This window comes from Cynocephalus volans, chromosome 10, assembly GCF_027409185.1.
Source record: "Cynocephalus volans isolate mCynVol1 chromosome 10, mCynVol1.pri, whole genome shotgun sequence".
Taxonomy (NCBI): domain Eukaryota; kingdom Metazoa; phylum Chordata; class Mammalia; order Dermoptera; family Cynocephalidae; genus Cynocephalus; species Cynocephalus volans.
In genome coordinates this window covers 127,922,548-127,937,850 of record NC_084469.1, presented here as the reverse complement: position 1 = coordinate 127,937,850, position 15,303 = coordinate 127,922,548, and the positions used below count along the sequence as shown (strand labels likewise).

At 37.4% G+C, this 15,303-nt stretch overlaps 1 protein-coding gene across 2 annotated transcripts in view; it reads left to right on the top strand.

The window, feature by feature from the left end:
• PHLPP2 (PH domain and leucine rich repeat protein phosphatase 2) overlaps nucleotides 1–15,303 on the top strand; it is a 62,242-nt gene that overhangs the window by 27,175 nt on the left and 19,764 nt on the right. For both annotated transcript variants that reach the window (XM_063110599.1, XM_063110600.1), the window contains exons 5-11: nucleotides 1,253–1,378; nucleotides 3,996–4,150; nucleotides 6,024–6,170; nucleotides 6,576–6,806; nucleotides 8,195–8,397; nucleotides 11,501–11,561; nucleotides 15,163–15,258. In XM_063110599.1, the coding sequence (XP_062966669.1) occupies nucleotides 1,253–1,378; nucleotides 3,996–4,150; nucleotides 6,024–6,170; nucleotides 6,576–6,806; nucleotides 8,195–8,397; nucleotides 11,501–11,561; nucleotides 15,163–15,258 (1,019 nt within the window). The remainder of the gene's footprint in view (nucleotides 1–1,252; nucleotides 1,379–3,995; nucleotides 4,151–6,023; nucleotides 6,171–6,575; nucleotides 6,807–8,194; nucleotides 8,398–11,500; nucleotides 11,562–15,162; nucleotides 15,259–15,303) is intronic.

Here is a 15,303-nt window from a genome sequence, read left to right as displayed (position 1 = left end):
TGATTTACAAATATAACTTGTAAATTTCCAGCTGATTTGCCAAGATTCAGTAGCTATGACATACCAAAGTGAGATGCCAGACAAAGAGGTAAGTGGTTCCATAACTGTCAGAAGACCACTACCTCATCAAAGCTCTATAGGTTGGGTTGTTGGAGTTTGGGGGAGAATTTCTCTGAAGAGTTGTTTTTGTGCTGTGAATCCCTACCACCACTCCAAATAGCAACGGGGGAGGTTTTTGCCTCTTCTCTCAAGCCTCGTGAAAGAGATTTCAACAGGATTCTAGAGTCTGGTAAGGGTGCCCTGCAGTTAGGGGGGACATAGTGGACTGGTGTCCTGCCTCCTGACCAGGAAGTCTTGAGGACAACAGATATGCTACCCAGCTGCTGGTGACAGAGCTAAAGCACATCTAAATGTGCTGGGATCATTGTGTACTCCTTGGGTTTGTTAATTTGTGACCCATTGGCAGATGGACTGAGACAGAGACAGAGAGAGAACATGAAAGAGAGGGTACAAGAGCCCATGAGCACAAGCCATTGTGTGTGTGTGTGGGGTGCATTATCCGAGATATTCAGAGTTGTGCAACTGTCACCACAAGGTAATTTTAGAACATTTTTGTGACCCTAAAAAGAAACCCTGCACCTCAGCCATCTTCTCCCTATTCCCTCCCTATCCCTAGGCAACTACTCTTTCTGTCTCTATAGATTTGTCAATTCTGGACATTTCATATAAGTGAAATCATTAAATATGTGGTTCTTTGTGATAGGCTTTTTCATTTAAGATATATTTTCAATGTTCATCTATGTTGTAGCATGTATGAATGCTTTGTTCCTACTTATGGCCAAATAATATTCTATCGTAGGGATATACCACATTTTGTTTATGCATTCACCTGTTGATGGACATTTGGTTTGTTTCTACTTTCTGGCTATTATGAATAAGGTTGCTGTGAACATTCATGTACAGGGTTTTGTGTGGACATATGTTTTCAATTCTCTTGTCATTCATGTTTTTAATTTTACCTGTCCTAGTGGATGTGAAGTAGTATCTTATTGTAGTTTTGATTTGCACTTCTCTGAAGGCTAATGGCGTTGAACATTGTTTCATGGGCTTATTGGCCATTTGTATATCTTCTTAGAGAATTATCTATTCAGATCATTTGCCTGTTTTTTTAAATTGGGTTGTTTGTCTTATTATTGCCTTTTGCTTTTTGACTAGGATTGTTTTTAGTGGTTCTAGTTTTCTCCTTTCTCAGATAGAAGAAGTGAAGCGGCGGCAGTACTCGCTAGCATTCAGTTCAGCTGGGGCCCAGGCTCAGACCTATCATGTCTGCTTTGAGACTTTGGCTGAGTACCAGAGATGGCAACGGCAAGCATCCAAGGTGAGAAGCAGTCAGATGTCTTGATGTGCAGATAAGAATGTAGAAATTCTTAGAAATGTATTTTTTTTTCTTTCTATCTATCTATCTATCTATCTATCTATCTATCTATCTATCTATCTATCTATCTATCTATCTATCTATCTATCTATCTATCTATCTATCTTCTTAATTTTATTTTGTCGATATACAATGTGGTTGATTATTGTGGCCCTTTACCGAAACCCCCCTCCCTCCTCCCTCTCTCCCCTCCCACCCAACAATGTCCTTTCTGTTTGCTTGTCGTATCAACTTCAAGGAATTGTAGTTGTTATGTCTTCTCCCCCCCCCCTCCGGTTTTTTTTGTGTGTGTGTGTGTGTGTGAATTTATTTATTTATTTTTAGCTCCCACGAATAAGTGAGAGCATGTGGTATTTCTCTTTCTGTGCCTGACTTGTTTCACTTGATATAATTCTCTCAAGGTCCATCCATGTTGTTGCAAATGGCAGTATTTCATTCGTTTTTATAGCTGAGTAGTATTCCGTTGTGTAGATATGCCACGTTTTCCGTATCCACTCATCCGATGATGGACATTTGGGCTGGTTCCAACTCTTGGCTATTGTAAAGAGTGCTGCGATGAACATTGGGGAATAGGTATACCTTCGACTTGATGATTTCCATTCCTCTGGGTATATTCCCAGCAGTGGGATAGCTGGGTCATATGGCAGATCTATCTGCAATTGTTTGAGGAACCTCTATACCATTTTCCATAGAGGCTGCACCATTTTGCAGTCCCGTCAACAATGTATGAGAGTTCCTTTTTTTCCGCAACCTCACCAGCATTTATCGTTCAGAGTCTTTTAGATTTAAGCCATCCTAACTGGGGTGAGATGGTATCTCAGTGTAGTTTTGATTTGCATTGCCTGGATGCTGAGTGATGTTGAGCATTTTTTCATATGTCTGTTGGCCATTTGTATATCTTCCTTAGAGAAATGCCTACTTAGCTCTTTTGCCCATTTTTTAATTGGGTTGCTTGTTTTTTTCTTGTAAAGTTGTTTGAGTTCCTTGTATATTCTGGATATTAATCTTTTGTCAGATGTATATTTTGCAAATATTTTCTCCCACTCTGTTGGTTGTCTTTTAACTCTGTTAATTGTTTCTTTTGCTGTGCAGAAGCTCTTTATTTTGATATAATCCCATTTGTTTATTTTTCCTTTGGTTGCCAGAAATGTATTTTGAAACTGAACTTACTCCCAAAAGAGTGAATTGTAATTCTTAATTTTCTTTCGAGGCCTTTCAGAGTATATAATGAATAAAATCATGGGATTCAAGCGGATTCTTAACTCATTATTTATATTTGCATAGTACAAAATACTGTCAAAAATTTTGCATTTATCTCTATACCATCTCCATAATGAAATTTGACTCTTGATGGAGTTGAGACTCAATGAGATTTATTTATTTTATTTATTTTTATTTTTTAAAAAAGATGACCAGTAAGGGGATCTTAGCCCTTGACTTGGTGTTGTCAGCACCACGCTCTCCCATGTGAGCTAACCGGCCATCCCTATATAGGGATCCGAACCTGTAGCCTTGGTGTTCTCAGCACCACACTCGCCCAAGTGAGCCACAGGCCAGCCCCACAGTGAGATTTAAATTATATATATATTTTCAGTGATAGATGGATCCATTCCATAACTTTTAGCCCAGTGCTTCTTGGTCTGTATATTGTTTGGAACATTGATGAACTTATTGATAGGACAGTGACCTGCAATTCTGTCACAATCCATTATTCCTGTATGCTTGTATAATTAGACTTTCAGCATAAGTTCTGCTTTTTAGTCTGTACAGATGAACTACTGTAAAAGTTGTATTGTGTTTTCCAAATTCTCTTGTTCTCCTAGCCATCTCTGCAGAATTTTGCATATGGGATTGTTACAATGTAGTGACATGCCATTAAAACCTGAATGACTTTTTCAGTGATATTGTTTGTTTAGATCCATTTTCACAACCAATATTTTATTAGCATACTATTATAGAAATATAAACCTTGTTTTGGTTTTATTGAATTTTTTTGTGATTATATTGTATTGGTTATAAAATGTGCTCTGAATAAAACTGGTTTCAATTTTAAGTAGCTATTCCATTTTTCTTCTCCCCTTTCAAAGGCAAGTTAATTTTTTGAGCATCTTTTGCCTGCTTGGCAGTGAGCTGTGTGCTTGGTTATTTAATTTTATCCTAATAACAGTTAGAGAAACTGTGCTTGTAGGTATAGAGTCAGTGTGGCCACAAAGGGCCATCTCTTTTCATATTGCACTGTCTCCCAAATTTTTGTACAGTTATTTTGAATCATCTCAACATTACTTCTTGCATGAAATGTTAACTTTCCATCCTTATGATTTTTTTTTTTTTTTTTTACCTTTTATAGGAACTTTATAGCTTATACCTTTGCTTTTCAAGCAGCGTATGGTTTTAGGGAAAGTAAAAATTAACTGATTTTATAAATGAACAAGTGGATCTCATTACTTTTTTTTCTTTCCTATCTTTTTAATGAGTGACTTTTTGTGTAAATGCCATCTCATCCTATGCTAGGTAATGCACATTCAGAAGCTCAGACGGCTCTTTCTTTGACCTTATTCAGGTGGTGTCTCAGCGGATCAGTACAGTGGATCTCTCATGTTACAGCCTTGAGGAGGTTCCTGAGCATCTCTTCTACAGTCAAGATATCACCTACCTCAACTTGCGACACAACTTCATGCAATTAGAAAGACCAGGGGGCCTCAACACTCTCTATAAGTATGTGAAGAATAGATTTCCAGGCTAACTAAAACCAAAGTGTAATCAATATCTTAGTGGTTCATACCTGTAAGTGATCATGTTTGCATTTTATATATATCCTGAAATTTCCCCTCTCTGATAGGAAGTAGAATTTTTTATTCACACAATTCTCCCACCCCTCCTTTCTGCCCCTTAAAACAGAAGATTGATGCAAATGTTTGTTATGGAGGCAACAGTGAGCTACCATTGATCTGGATAATTTTTTTATATAAATCATTGACACTAATATGTAATCTGCAGCCAGGATAAATCTAGAGACTCCAGATATGGGAAGTTTTTGAATCAGAAGTATCAAATTTAAATGACCTAAAGGAGACAAGCCTAATTTAAAAAATTCCACTCCCAGAGGCAGGACTTTATCTTTCCATTGTACATGCTACCACTAACTCTTGATCCTTCTGTCAGCTATGAAACCTCTCTATTCTGATAAAGGAGCTATTTCACCCTTCCAGGACTATGACCTACATATTTTTTCATCTCCTTTGTTAGAATATATTCCCCCTTCACCCATCCCACATCACTCTTCCACTTAAAAGTGGATGGCAGTGAATAAATATGTGATGTAAGTAATTTTCTGGGCTTCTGCTAGGGAAGCAAGAAATTGGAAATTAAAGCATTCAAAATGGGGTGGGAGGAAAAAATAAAGCGTTCAAAGTGGCTTAAATTACATGGTGATTAAAACGATAATACACATTAAAATGACATATTTTACATACTTCCTTAATAACTAATAATCCCAGAGAAATTTCCATAAAACGTTATGATTTTTATCTCATCTGATAGTATGTTTTAGAAAGTTTTTCAAGTAAAAGCCTATATTTAGTAATGAGATAGTTACTTTAATAATATCGGTATGTAAATATGAATACAAGTATAATTTTAAGGAAATTGCTTTGTAGCATTTCATTCTGAGTTGCTATGAAAATAGGATTAATCCAGTGTGAAGGCTGGATCAGTAATCTGAAGTCAAGGCACTAATCTAAAGGAATAATTGATAATACGTGTTAGATTACCTGGAAATCAAAAGTTGGGAATTTGGGAGAGGGGCATTAGAGGGAGATATCAAGGATTCAAATTTAGGAGCAGGTAACATAGATAATCGTCATGCAGATACCACCTCAGCCTTACCGTCTCGCACTAGGATAGTAATGAAGTGTAACACTCCCAATTAGAATTACCAGAGTGACTCCTATGGGTCAACTTTATGATAATACTATCTCTGGGTAAGACAATATATATACTTTTACTACAAACAAAATATAAGAACTAAAAATTACTATTCTGTGTTGTATATCAGATTACATTATGGTAGAATGCTATGTGACATAGGTTTAAGCTCTAACCAGTCCATTCATTTCAAGTGACATTTGAGCAACTGTAATTTCAGTATGAAAAAAGGAGTTACTTATAATGGGATTTGATCTACATATTTGTTAGCTATTCCTGTGGCTATGAGTTGATTCTTGTAAGGCTTTTGAATATTGCATGTAGAAATTTAATAATGTAAAAGATTTCAAGGATATCAAGTATTACTTGATGCAAAAGAATTGTACCAGCATGAGCTGTTCTCCAAAATTTCCTGCCTTTTTAAGAAGAGAGAACTCCCATCTTACTAGACCTGGTTTTCTTGATAACACGAACTGTTCATTAGTCATCTTAGTATCCCCTGTGCCCACACAATGTTTGGCACATAGTGAGTGCTCAATAAATATTTTTGAAACAAATTCTGTGATCAACATTTAAAATAGATCATCAAAACATTGATGTCCCTGTAAAGATATAGGAACAGATTTATTGAAATACAGTATAAATTTTTGCCTTTGCTCTTTAGATTTTCCCAACTAAAGGGCCTGAACTTGTCCCATAATAAACTCGGATTGTTTCCTGTATTGTTATGTGAGATCTCTACCCTGACTGAGCTGAACCTTTCTTGTAATGGATTTCGTGACCTGCCAAGTCAGATTGGCAATTTGCTAAAGTAAGTATCTGATTCTTACTAGATTCCTCTTTTCCCTTGCAGAATAAGGAACTTGTCTGGCATTTGGAATGAAGTTAATTCCATGAGCTCTTGCAGTGAAATAAATCATGTAATTATTAGGATTCTAGTCATCAGCATTTTTTGACATCAGAGATCTACGTGCCTTTTTGCAGTGACTAATCCCTTAGCTTCAACAGCAGAGGTCCTAACTCTATTTAATGTTGGAGGGACCATCCATATAAGTTCTGTGTAAGTCATCTAAGTCTCTATAGATGGAGAGTTAGTACATTTTACCATTTTTGGATTGATAATAAATTAGTGACATAAGTTGGAATCCATAACTCTAGTTCTGTCCATTCCAGTGAAACTTTTCATTAAGTATACTTACTTTTTTTCTTCCTACAGTCTTCAAACCCTCTGTCTTGATGGCAATTTTCTGACTAATTTACCTGAAGGATTGGGAAATCTGCAGCAACTTTCCTCTCTGGGAATTTCCTTCAACAACTTTAGTCAAATTCCCAAGGTTTATGAGAAACTCACTATGTTAGATAAAGTGGTTATGGCAGGAAATTGCCTGGAAGTCCTAAACCTAGGGGTGCTGAACAGGATGAGCCATGTCAAGCATGTAGATTTAAGGTAAGGTCATTCTTTACCATACAAGTATCTTCCTTTAGATTGACTCTGATGAACCTTTATGTCTCCTCTTTATAAAGATTTATTTAAAACATTAGGGTTTTAGAACATTGTCGAAATGTGTATTTTCAAAGCTGTAGTAAAACTCACTTACCACTCAATAGCAGAGAGATTAAGGATCAGGTTAGGTGTATGACGTAATAGAGACTATCAAATTGCCCTTGACAAGGTTGTCCTGACTTACCTTCCCAGCAACATTTTATGAGAATTCCCTTTCCTCACATCCTTATCAATGTTGGATTTTAGTAGTCTTTTTCCTTAATGTCAGTCTAGTAGGTAGAAAATAGTATTTAATTGTTTTAATCAACGTTTATTTACTTATGAGTAAGGTTGAGCATCTTTTTATATGCATATTAGTGGTTTGTAGTTTTCCATAAACTTGCCATTTTTCTGTAGTGTCATTGGGTTTCTTCTTGGTATCCATTGTATTATAATTAAAATGTTAAAGGTTTCTCTAGTAAGAATTTTTTATTAGAGTTTTATTTTCTAGTCATAATATTTTCCTAATTGAAGCTGGTAAAAAATACCTATGATGTTCTAAGAGACTTATTGAAATACAGGAAAATAAGAACAGGCCTGCATACATGAAATCATATACTTGTATAAAAAAGAACCAAGAGGTCATTTTCTCTAAGTTGCCTTTGAACTATTCCATTATACGTAAAGATTATTCTCTTCTCCATTAATTGTCATTTGACTCTTAGCATTAGCAAGAGAGTAGGCACAACATAGAAGGAAGTGTGGCTGCTTCCTCATATTTGGTACTCTCTCTTTTTTTTTTTTTTTTTTTTTTAAAAGATGACCGGTAAGGGGATCTTAACCCTTGACTTGGTGTTGTGAGCACCATGCTCAGCCAGTGAGCGAACCGGCCATCCCTATATGGGATCCGAACCCGGGGCCTTGGTGTTCTCAGCACCACACTCTCCCGAGTGAGCCACGGGCCGGCCCACATTTGGTACTCTCATGCATGCTTTGCTACTCACTGACCCAAAAGGTCATGTTCATCTTCTTGTTCCTTTGTCCTTACCTAACCTTATTAACCCTGTTTTGGATGTCAGTATTTAATTATTTGTGGAAATGGCCCCTTTTTTCCCTTCTCTTTATTTAATTTGTATATGTATTTGCCAATCTGGATTGTTTCACTTAGCTATACCTTGAGTTCTTTGTTTATAAACTCTCTGTGGTTATTTATATAATACCTTGCAAAGTGAGGCAAGTAGTAAAATGCTTAAGTTGTTTAGGAAATAGAGAAAGGGATCATACCTTTTAGTTTTCTTTTGGTAAGCACATTTAATTTATCTCTGATTGTGTCCTTGTTTCTGAATATTAAGGATGAACCATTTGAAAACCGTGGTTATCGAAAATCCAGAGGGAAATAAATCCATCACCCATGTGGATTTGCGGGACAATCAACTGACTGACTTAGATCTTAGCTCCTTATGTAACTTGGAGCAGCTGCACTGTGAGCGGAACCAGCTGAGGGAGCTGACACTCAGTGGCTTCTCCCTTCGAACTCTCTATGCCAGTTCAAACAGTGAGTTCTCCTCAACCTCCTTTTTTTTCTCCTTCTGCTCTAATCAGGTTTTCTAAGAACAGGGGCATCTGTGGTGTGTCTTCGTCACTCTGGAAAATGGAGCTTGTGGTTTCTTGAGGCCTAGCTTTATCTTTTCACTTTGCTGTCAACACTTAAGTGGTTGAGATGTGTATAAAAAGACATGGCAAGATACTTTGAGATTCATTAAGTGACCATAATAAGAGGCATTTTGCAGAATAATGGGGAGTAGTGGGGAGTTCAGCAAGCATGTTCAAAACAGAGTGTCAATAATGGTCTACAACAGGGGTTGGCAAACTATAGTCCAGGGGCTAAATCTAGGATACTGCCTCTTTGTATGGCCCGTAAGAACGGTTTTTACATTTTTTAATGGGTAGAAAAAAAAATCAAAAGAATAATATTGTGACATGTGAAAATTATATGAAATTCAAGTTTCTATGTTCATAAATAAAGTTTTATTGGAACAGAGCTACACTGATTTGTCTACACATTATGGCTCCCATGCTACAGTGGCAAAATTGAGTAGTAGTTCGAGAGACCATATATTATGGTCCACAAAGCCTAAAATATTTACTCGTTAGCCTTTTCAAGAAAAAATTTGCCGATCCCATGTCTAAAAGCTTGTGTTGCCTCATTTATAGAAAGAGAGGCCCCTCATTTCAATAGATTTGCTCCAAGAATATTTTTCAATGTAAAGGGCCTCATGTTTATTGAGGCCATTTATTTTATGGAGCGCTTTTCTTTACCAAACAAATTATAATTACTTTTTCTATGTTTAAAGAAGGAAAAGACATTCAATTTCACTATGTGTCAGAAAAATGAAAATTTAAATAATACCATTTTGTACTCATTAAATTTTTTTAAAAAAGATAATGCTGAGTATTACCAGAGATGAGGAGAAGCATCTTTCGGAGCTCTCACACTGCCAGTGAAAGGGTCGGTTGGTAAAACCACCTTGTAGAGCATTATGACAGTGGTAGAGAAGTCGAAGATGCACATATACCATATTCTAACAGTTCCTTGTTTGGAACATATCCCAAAGACATTCACATGTGCACAAGGAGATATGTACAAGAATGTTTACCACAGCATTGTTTTAGTGGAAAAGTGAGACTATTAATAGGAAAATGGGTAAATCGATATTGATATATTTATACTATAGAATATTGTGCGGCAGTGGAAATCAGTGTACTAAGGCTTTGTGTATTAATGTGCATAAATCTCAGAACATTTTTTGAACAAGAAGAGAAAGTGCATAATTATATGTATACTATGGTAGTTATATCGAAATTTAAAATGCACAGAAATAATTGTTTTCTTAGCTACAAGTATGCCATAACAGTATGAAAGAATCCATGAGAATTATAAAAACCATATTCAGGATGTTTACTTCTTGTTATATGGAGTATTTTAATTCTTAAAAAAAAAATCTGAAGCATATCAGGCAGAATGTAGATTTGTTAAAAGCTAGATGATGGATGGGAAAGTGTTTATTATTTTATTCTATTTACTTTTCTGTATCTGTGAAAGACAGTTAAGGGCTTCTGTTCTTATTGCCTTTTATCACGTTATAGAAGCTTCAAATTGTAGCTTATATTAATTGCTTAGGTCAGAAGAATGTCAAAACTGCTGAGTGTTGACTTGTGCTGTTTATATATATTGTGACATGGTAGTAGGTCTTGCCATGGAGATACTGTTATCAGGCCCATCTCTCTCCTTAATGTGTCTAGAGTCTTGAATGCTTGGCCCTATTGGCAAAGGCCTCATCTACACAGATGCAGACCTTCTTAGTCACCAAGATTCTATCACAACAATGTACCGAATAGTGCTTGTTTGAGGTTAGCTACTGTACAGAATCCTTGCAGATAAACACTTGCAGTTTTGATGCCTCAAAGTAAAGAATCACAAAAGAATTTATCCACATGATTAGTTAATATAGGGAAAAACACTCAGTTTTACTAGTCATCAGGGATATGCAAATTGAAATCCCCATGTGACATCACTACACACCTATCAGAATGACTAGAATAAAAAAGACTGAAAATACCAGTGGCAGCTGTTGTGAGCATAAATTGGTACAACCACTTTGGATAACTGTTCAGTAGTGTATACTAAAACTGAACATATTACATACCCTGTACCCAGCAGTTCCTCTCCTAAGCTTATACTCAACATAAGTGCTTTTACTAGTTCATAAGAAAACATGGAGAACTGGCTGGTTAGCTCAGTTGAGAGTGCAGTGTTGATAAGACCAAGGTCAAGGGTTCAGATCCCTGAACCGGCCAGCCACCAACCAAACAAAACAAAAGACATGGACAAAAATGTTTATAGAAGCATTGTTCATAGTAGCTGCAAACAGTGAAAGACTTAAATGCCCATCAATTCTAAAATAGGTAAATAAATTGTTATATTCACATAAAAGAATTTTATACAGGCATGAGAATGAATGGACTATAACCATATGATAATATGAACGAATCCTGCAAGCATATGGGTGAATAAAGCCAGACCAAAAAATTATATATACTGTATGCATATATTTATATAAATAGACAAAAATAATCTGTGGTATTTAGAGTCAGGATAGTGTTGCCTTTGTGGGGTAGTGACTAGGAGAGGAGACAAGGGTATGCTTCTGGGGATCTGGTAATGTTCTGTTTCTTCATCTGGTATCAGTTCCACTAGTGTGTTCAGTTTGTGAAAATTCGTGGTCTATACTTAAGATAGTGGCACTTTTCTGTATTTATGTTTTACTTTAAAAGTTAAAATATTGCCAGTAAAAACTCAATTATAATTTTTTTAAGTTAAAAAGCTAAATAGTTACTTCTAACATTTTACAGCTGCCTGATCTAGTATAAATCTAGTGCCATACAAAGGATCTTCCCATTAGTTGTATTTGTTTTTCAAGACAAATTGGGATCAAGCAGTTAGTTGAAGTGAGTTGTCTGATAGTCTTTATCTTTAGTTCATCTCAGCAGAGGACATCAGTTTTCTCTCTGGTGATTTCCCTAAGCTACTTTTCCCTAGTTTACTCTGTTCTTCCTTCTGTAGAGAATGTTACTAACATCTCGTTGTTTTTGATTAGGGCTGACAGTGGTGAATGTCTATCCAGTGCCCAGTCTACTCACTTCCCTAGAACTCTCTCGGTGAGTATGTCTTATTTGAGTCTTAATATTTAAGAGATGTATGTGGATACTTTGGCTGTTTTGAGGCACAGGAAATCTAAATATATTGAAACATTTGGATAACCTGGAAAAAGGGAAAGGGATGAGTGAGGAATACATTTATTAGCCATACTACATAATTAAAAGAAGGATCCTCTTGAAACAGAAAGGTGCCTATGAATTACTCATTCTCAGAGACGATGGATTTAGTATAAGATGCAAAGAAGACCTATTTTCCTCATGGCAGTGATTTCCTTTTTATCCATTGAAATCAGATAATTCTTTATTTTTAGATAGTGGCTTTTAAAAAGTTTTTTATTCTATTCTGTTCTATTCTATTTATTTGGTTTTTTTTGTTTTGTTTTTTTAAAAGATGACTGGTAAGGGAATCTTGACCCTTGACTTGGTGTTGTCAGCACCATGCTCTTCCAGGTGAGCTAACCGGCCATCCCTATATAGGGATCCGAACCGTGGCCTTGGTGTTATCAGCATCACACTCTCCCAAGTGAGCCACGGGCCGGCCCTTTTATTTTTTCTTTGATGGCTGGACAGTAAGGGGATATTTTATTTTTTTGATACTCTTGTGACCCATGTTGGTCTGATTTTTGGAGAGATAATAATTATATTCAGGACTTTATTACTTTTGTTGGTGGTCAGGAATAAACAAAAATGAGATTTACTTTCTTTTATTCATTTATGTTTAACACCGTGTTAGGCATTCAGGACTCAGTTGTTGAGTTTTATAGTATAGTGGAGGGATCGACAATCAAACAGGCAGTTAGAGGGCAGCATCATATGTGCTCTGGTTGTAGAATGCTCGATGCAGTTCAAAGGGGCAATGGGCAGGGTCCTGTATGGTCAGGATTGTTGTGAAGACTCAATGAGAAAATGAATGCAAAATACACAGCATAGTACCTGGCATATGGTCTCTCAAGAGGTATTAGCTGTTATAGCCAGGTTTCTTCTTGTTGTTTTTATTTTATTAGCTTCCCTTTCATCCATTTTTTTCTGTCCTATCTTCCCAGCAACACCCCGGCATGGATCAGTACTAAGATTTTACCTTTCCCACTGAGCTTGATCATTGCTGAAGGAAATCACATCCAGATGGACACCACTACAAATTCACAGTTTCCAACTTCATCTGGAGCTTATCAGTGTTTTCTCTTGTCAACTCCTTCCGGTGTCCTTGGCATCTGTTCCAAATTGCTCCACTTGCCCCATCCCCATCTCCTCCACGCTAGAGCTTGGCTTCCTACTTGATTGAGAAAATAGAGGCCATCATGGGGCCTCAGCTTCCCACCACTTTGCTTGGATTTATATAGACACACCGATTCTCAGCTTCTTTTTTCTGAACAAGGCCAGTCCAGCTGTCTGTGCCTTTGACCCCATCCACTCCCACTGCTCTGGACCTTGCTCTGTAGTCATGCTCCTCCCTTTTCTCTTGTGTGCTCAGTGTCTTGCTTTTTCTCAGTGTATACACACACTTACATCTCTTCTGTCTTAAACAAAAAAAGTTTCCTTTACTTCACAACTCCTCTAGCTACTATCTAATACCTCTCAACTTCTTTTTGTCCAAATTTCTCAAGAATTATTAGTATTTATTGGCTCAGTTTCCTCAGTTGCCATTTGCTTATCCCACCAACAGCTCGCTTTAGACCTTATGGAACTTTTCTGTGTTGACACAATGAATCTTGCCCTCTTTTCTTCAGACATGCTATTTCCTTGGCTGCCTAATATGATCTGATTTTTTTCATGCCACTTTGGACATTTCTTCTGTCTCTTTTGTATATTTCTCTTCTTCAGCAGACCTTTACAGGTCGAATATCCCCCAGGTTCTGTCCTTGGCCCACAGCACCTCTCACTGGACATGATCTCATTTACTCTCATGATTTCAGCTAGACTCAGTGTCATTGTTACCCAAATCTCTAGCCCAGGCCCTCTTCTCTCAGCCTCAGACCCATGTGTTAAATTCTATACCAGATACTTTGACCTGCACATCCCCAGTTACCTCAAGTATGCACAAAATTAAACTCATTACCCCCCCCCCCCCCCACCTTAACTCGCTTGTCTTGTGTCTGTTTCAGCTTTTGGCATTATCATCTCCATGGTCATCTAGGCTGGAACCCTGAAAGTCAGCTTTGATTCTCTCTTCTCCTCTGTTCCCCACATCTCATCCATCTCTAAGTTGTTTTGATTTCTGCCTCCCAAATATTTCTGGAATCCCTCCCCAGACCTCGCCTCCAATTGTATTACCACTCATTTAGGCCCATAATAATTCTTGTCTGGAATTCTGTAACAGCTTCCTGAGTATTCTTCCTTTTACCTATAGTACCACCTCAGGCAGACCTCCATGTATCCACAGAATGATCCATTTAAAGTGCAAAACTGACATTGTCTTTCCACTGCTTGTAAACCGTTCGGTGAGCCCTCTACACCTGCAGGATCAAGTCACACCCTTCTAAACCTGGTTTCGATCTGGTCCCAGCCTAGATTTCCCACTTTGTCTCTCACCACTTGCTGCTCCAGCATCACCAAACTGCTTGTTATTCCCCACACATATCTTGCTACTTCTTTTCTTGCCTGTGTGGTGGCTCATGTTCCCATGCCTTGCTTGGAATGTCCTCCTCGCCTCAGATCACTGTACAGCAGTCTTCAAATTCTAATCCAGATGTCGTATTTCTTTTTTTGTTTTTTTAAAAAAGATGACTGGTAACGGGATCTTAACCCTTGACTTGGTGTTGTCAGCACCACGCTCTCCCAAGTGAGCTAACCGGCCATCCCTATATAGGGATCCAAACCCATGGCCTTGGTGTTATCAACACCACACTCTCCCAAGTGAGCCACGGGCCAGCCCTCAGATGTCATATTTCTTAGGGAGCTTACCTTGATCCATTTCAGGTAAAGTTTTCCTTTCACTAAGCTATCGTAGCAGTATCTGTGTTTCTCTTATATAGCACTTACATCATGCTGCCTCATTATATCATTCAAGAATCAATAGATACCTTGAGGCCTAGAGAAGCTAAGTCACAAATGAAAATAGAATTCTTTTTACTAAATATCTGCCCATTGCTCTGCTAATTATTTGAGTTCATGTTCTAAACAGTTTGAAAGTTTTTTCCCCACTAATTATCTCTGTTGTGTCTACTTCCTCCCTTTCATTCATTCTGTTCATTTTCCCCCAAATTTGCTTCTCTTCTCTCCCAGTCATTGCCTGTGGAACTCACATCTTCGAAGGTTTGTTTAAAATGTTAGTTCCGTTAAGTCTTTCCTCATCTCTCCCTCATCCTATCTCACTACATGTGTACTTTCCTACTGCTGAAAGCCTTTTTACTGTCTTTCAGCATGCAGCATAATAGATCCAATAGTATACATATTCATGTACTTGTCTCTCCCCTCCATTCTAATTCAACAGCATTCACTGAGTACCTACTGTATTCCAGGTAATGTACCAGGGCATGCCTTGGAGATAGTGTCCCTGCCCTCCTGGGGCTCACAGGCTAGTTAACAAATGCATTACAGTTTAGTGAATTGATTTCCGTTTCTCATCTTAAATGATGCCTTTTAATTATGTATTTTTTGCCAGAAACCTGCTAGAGTGTATCCCTGACTGGGCCTGTGAAACAAAGAAGATAGAAATATTAGATGTGAGCTATAATCTTCTCACAGAGGTTCCTATGAGGTATGCATATGTGAATGCATATATTTTGAATGTATGTGTATATTA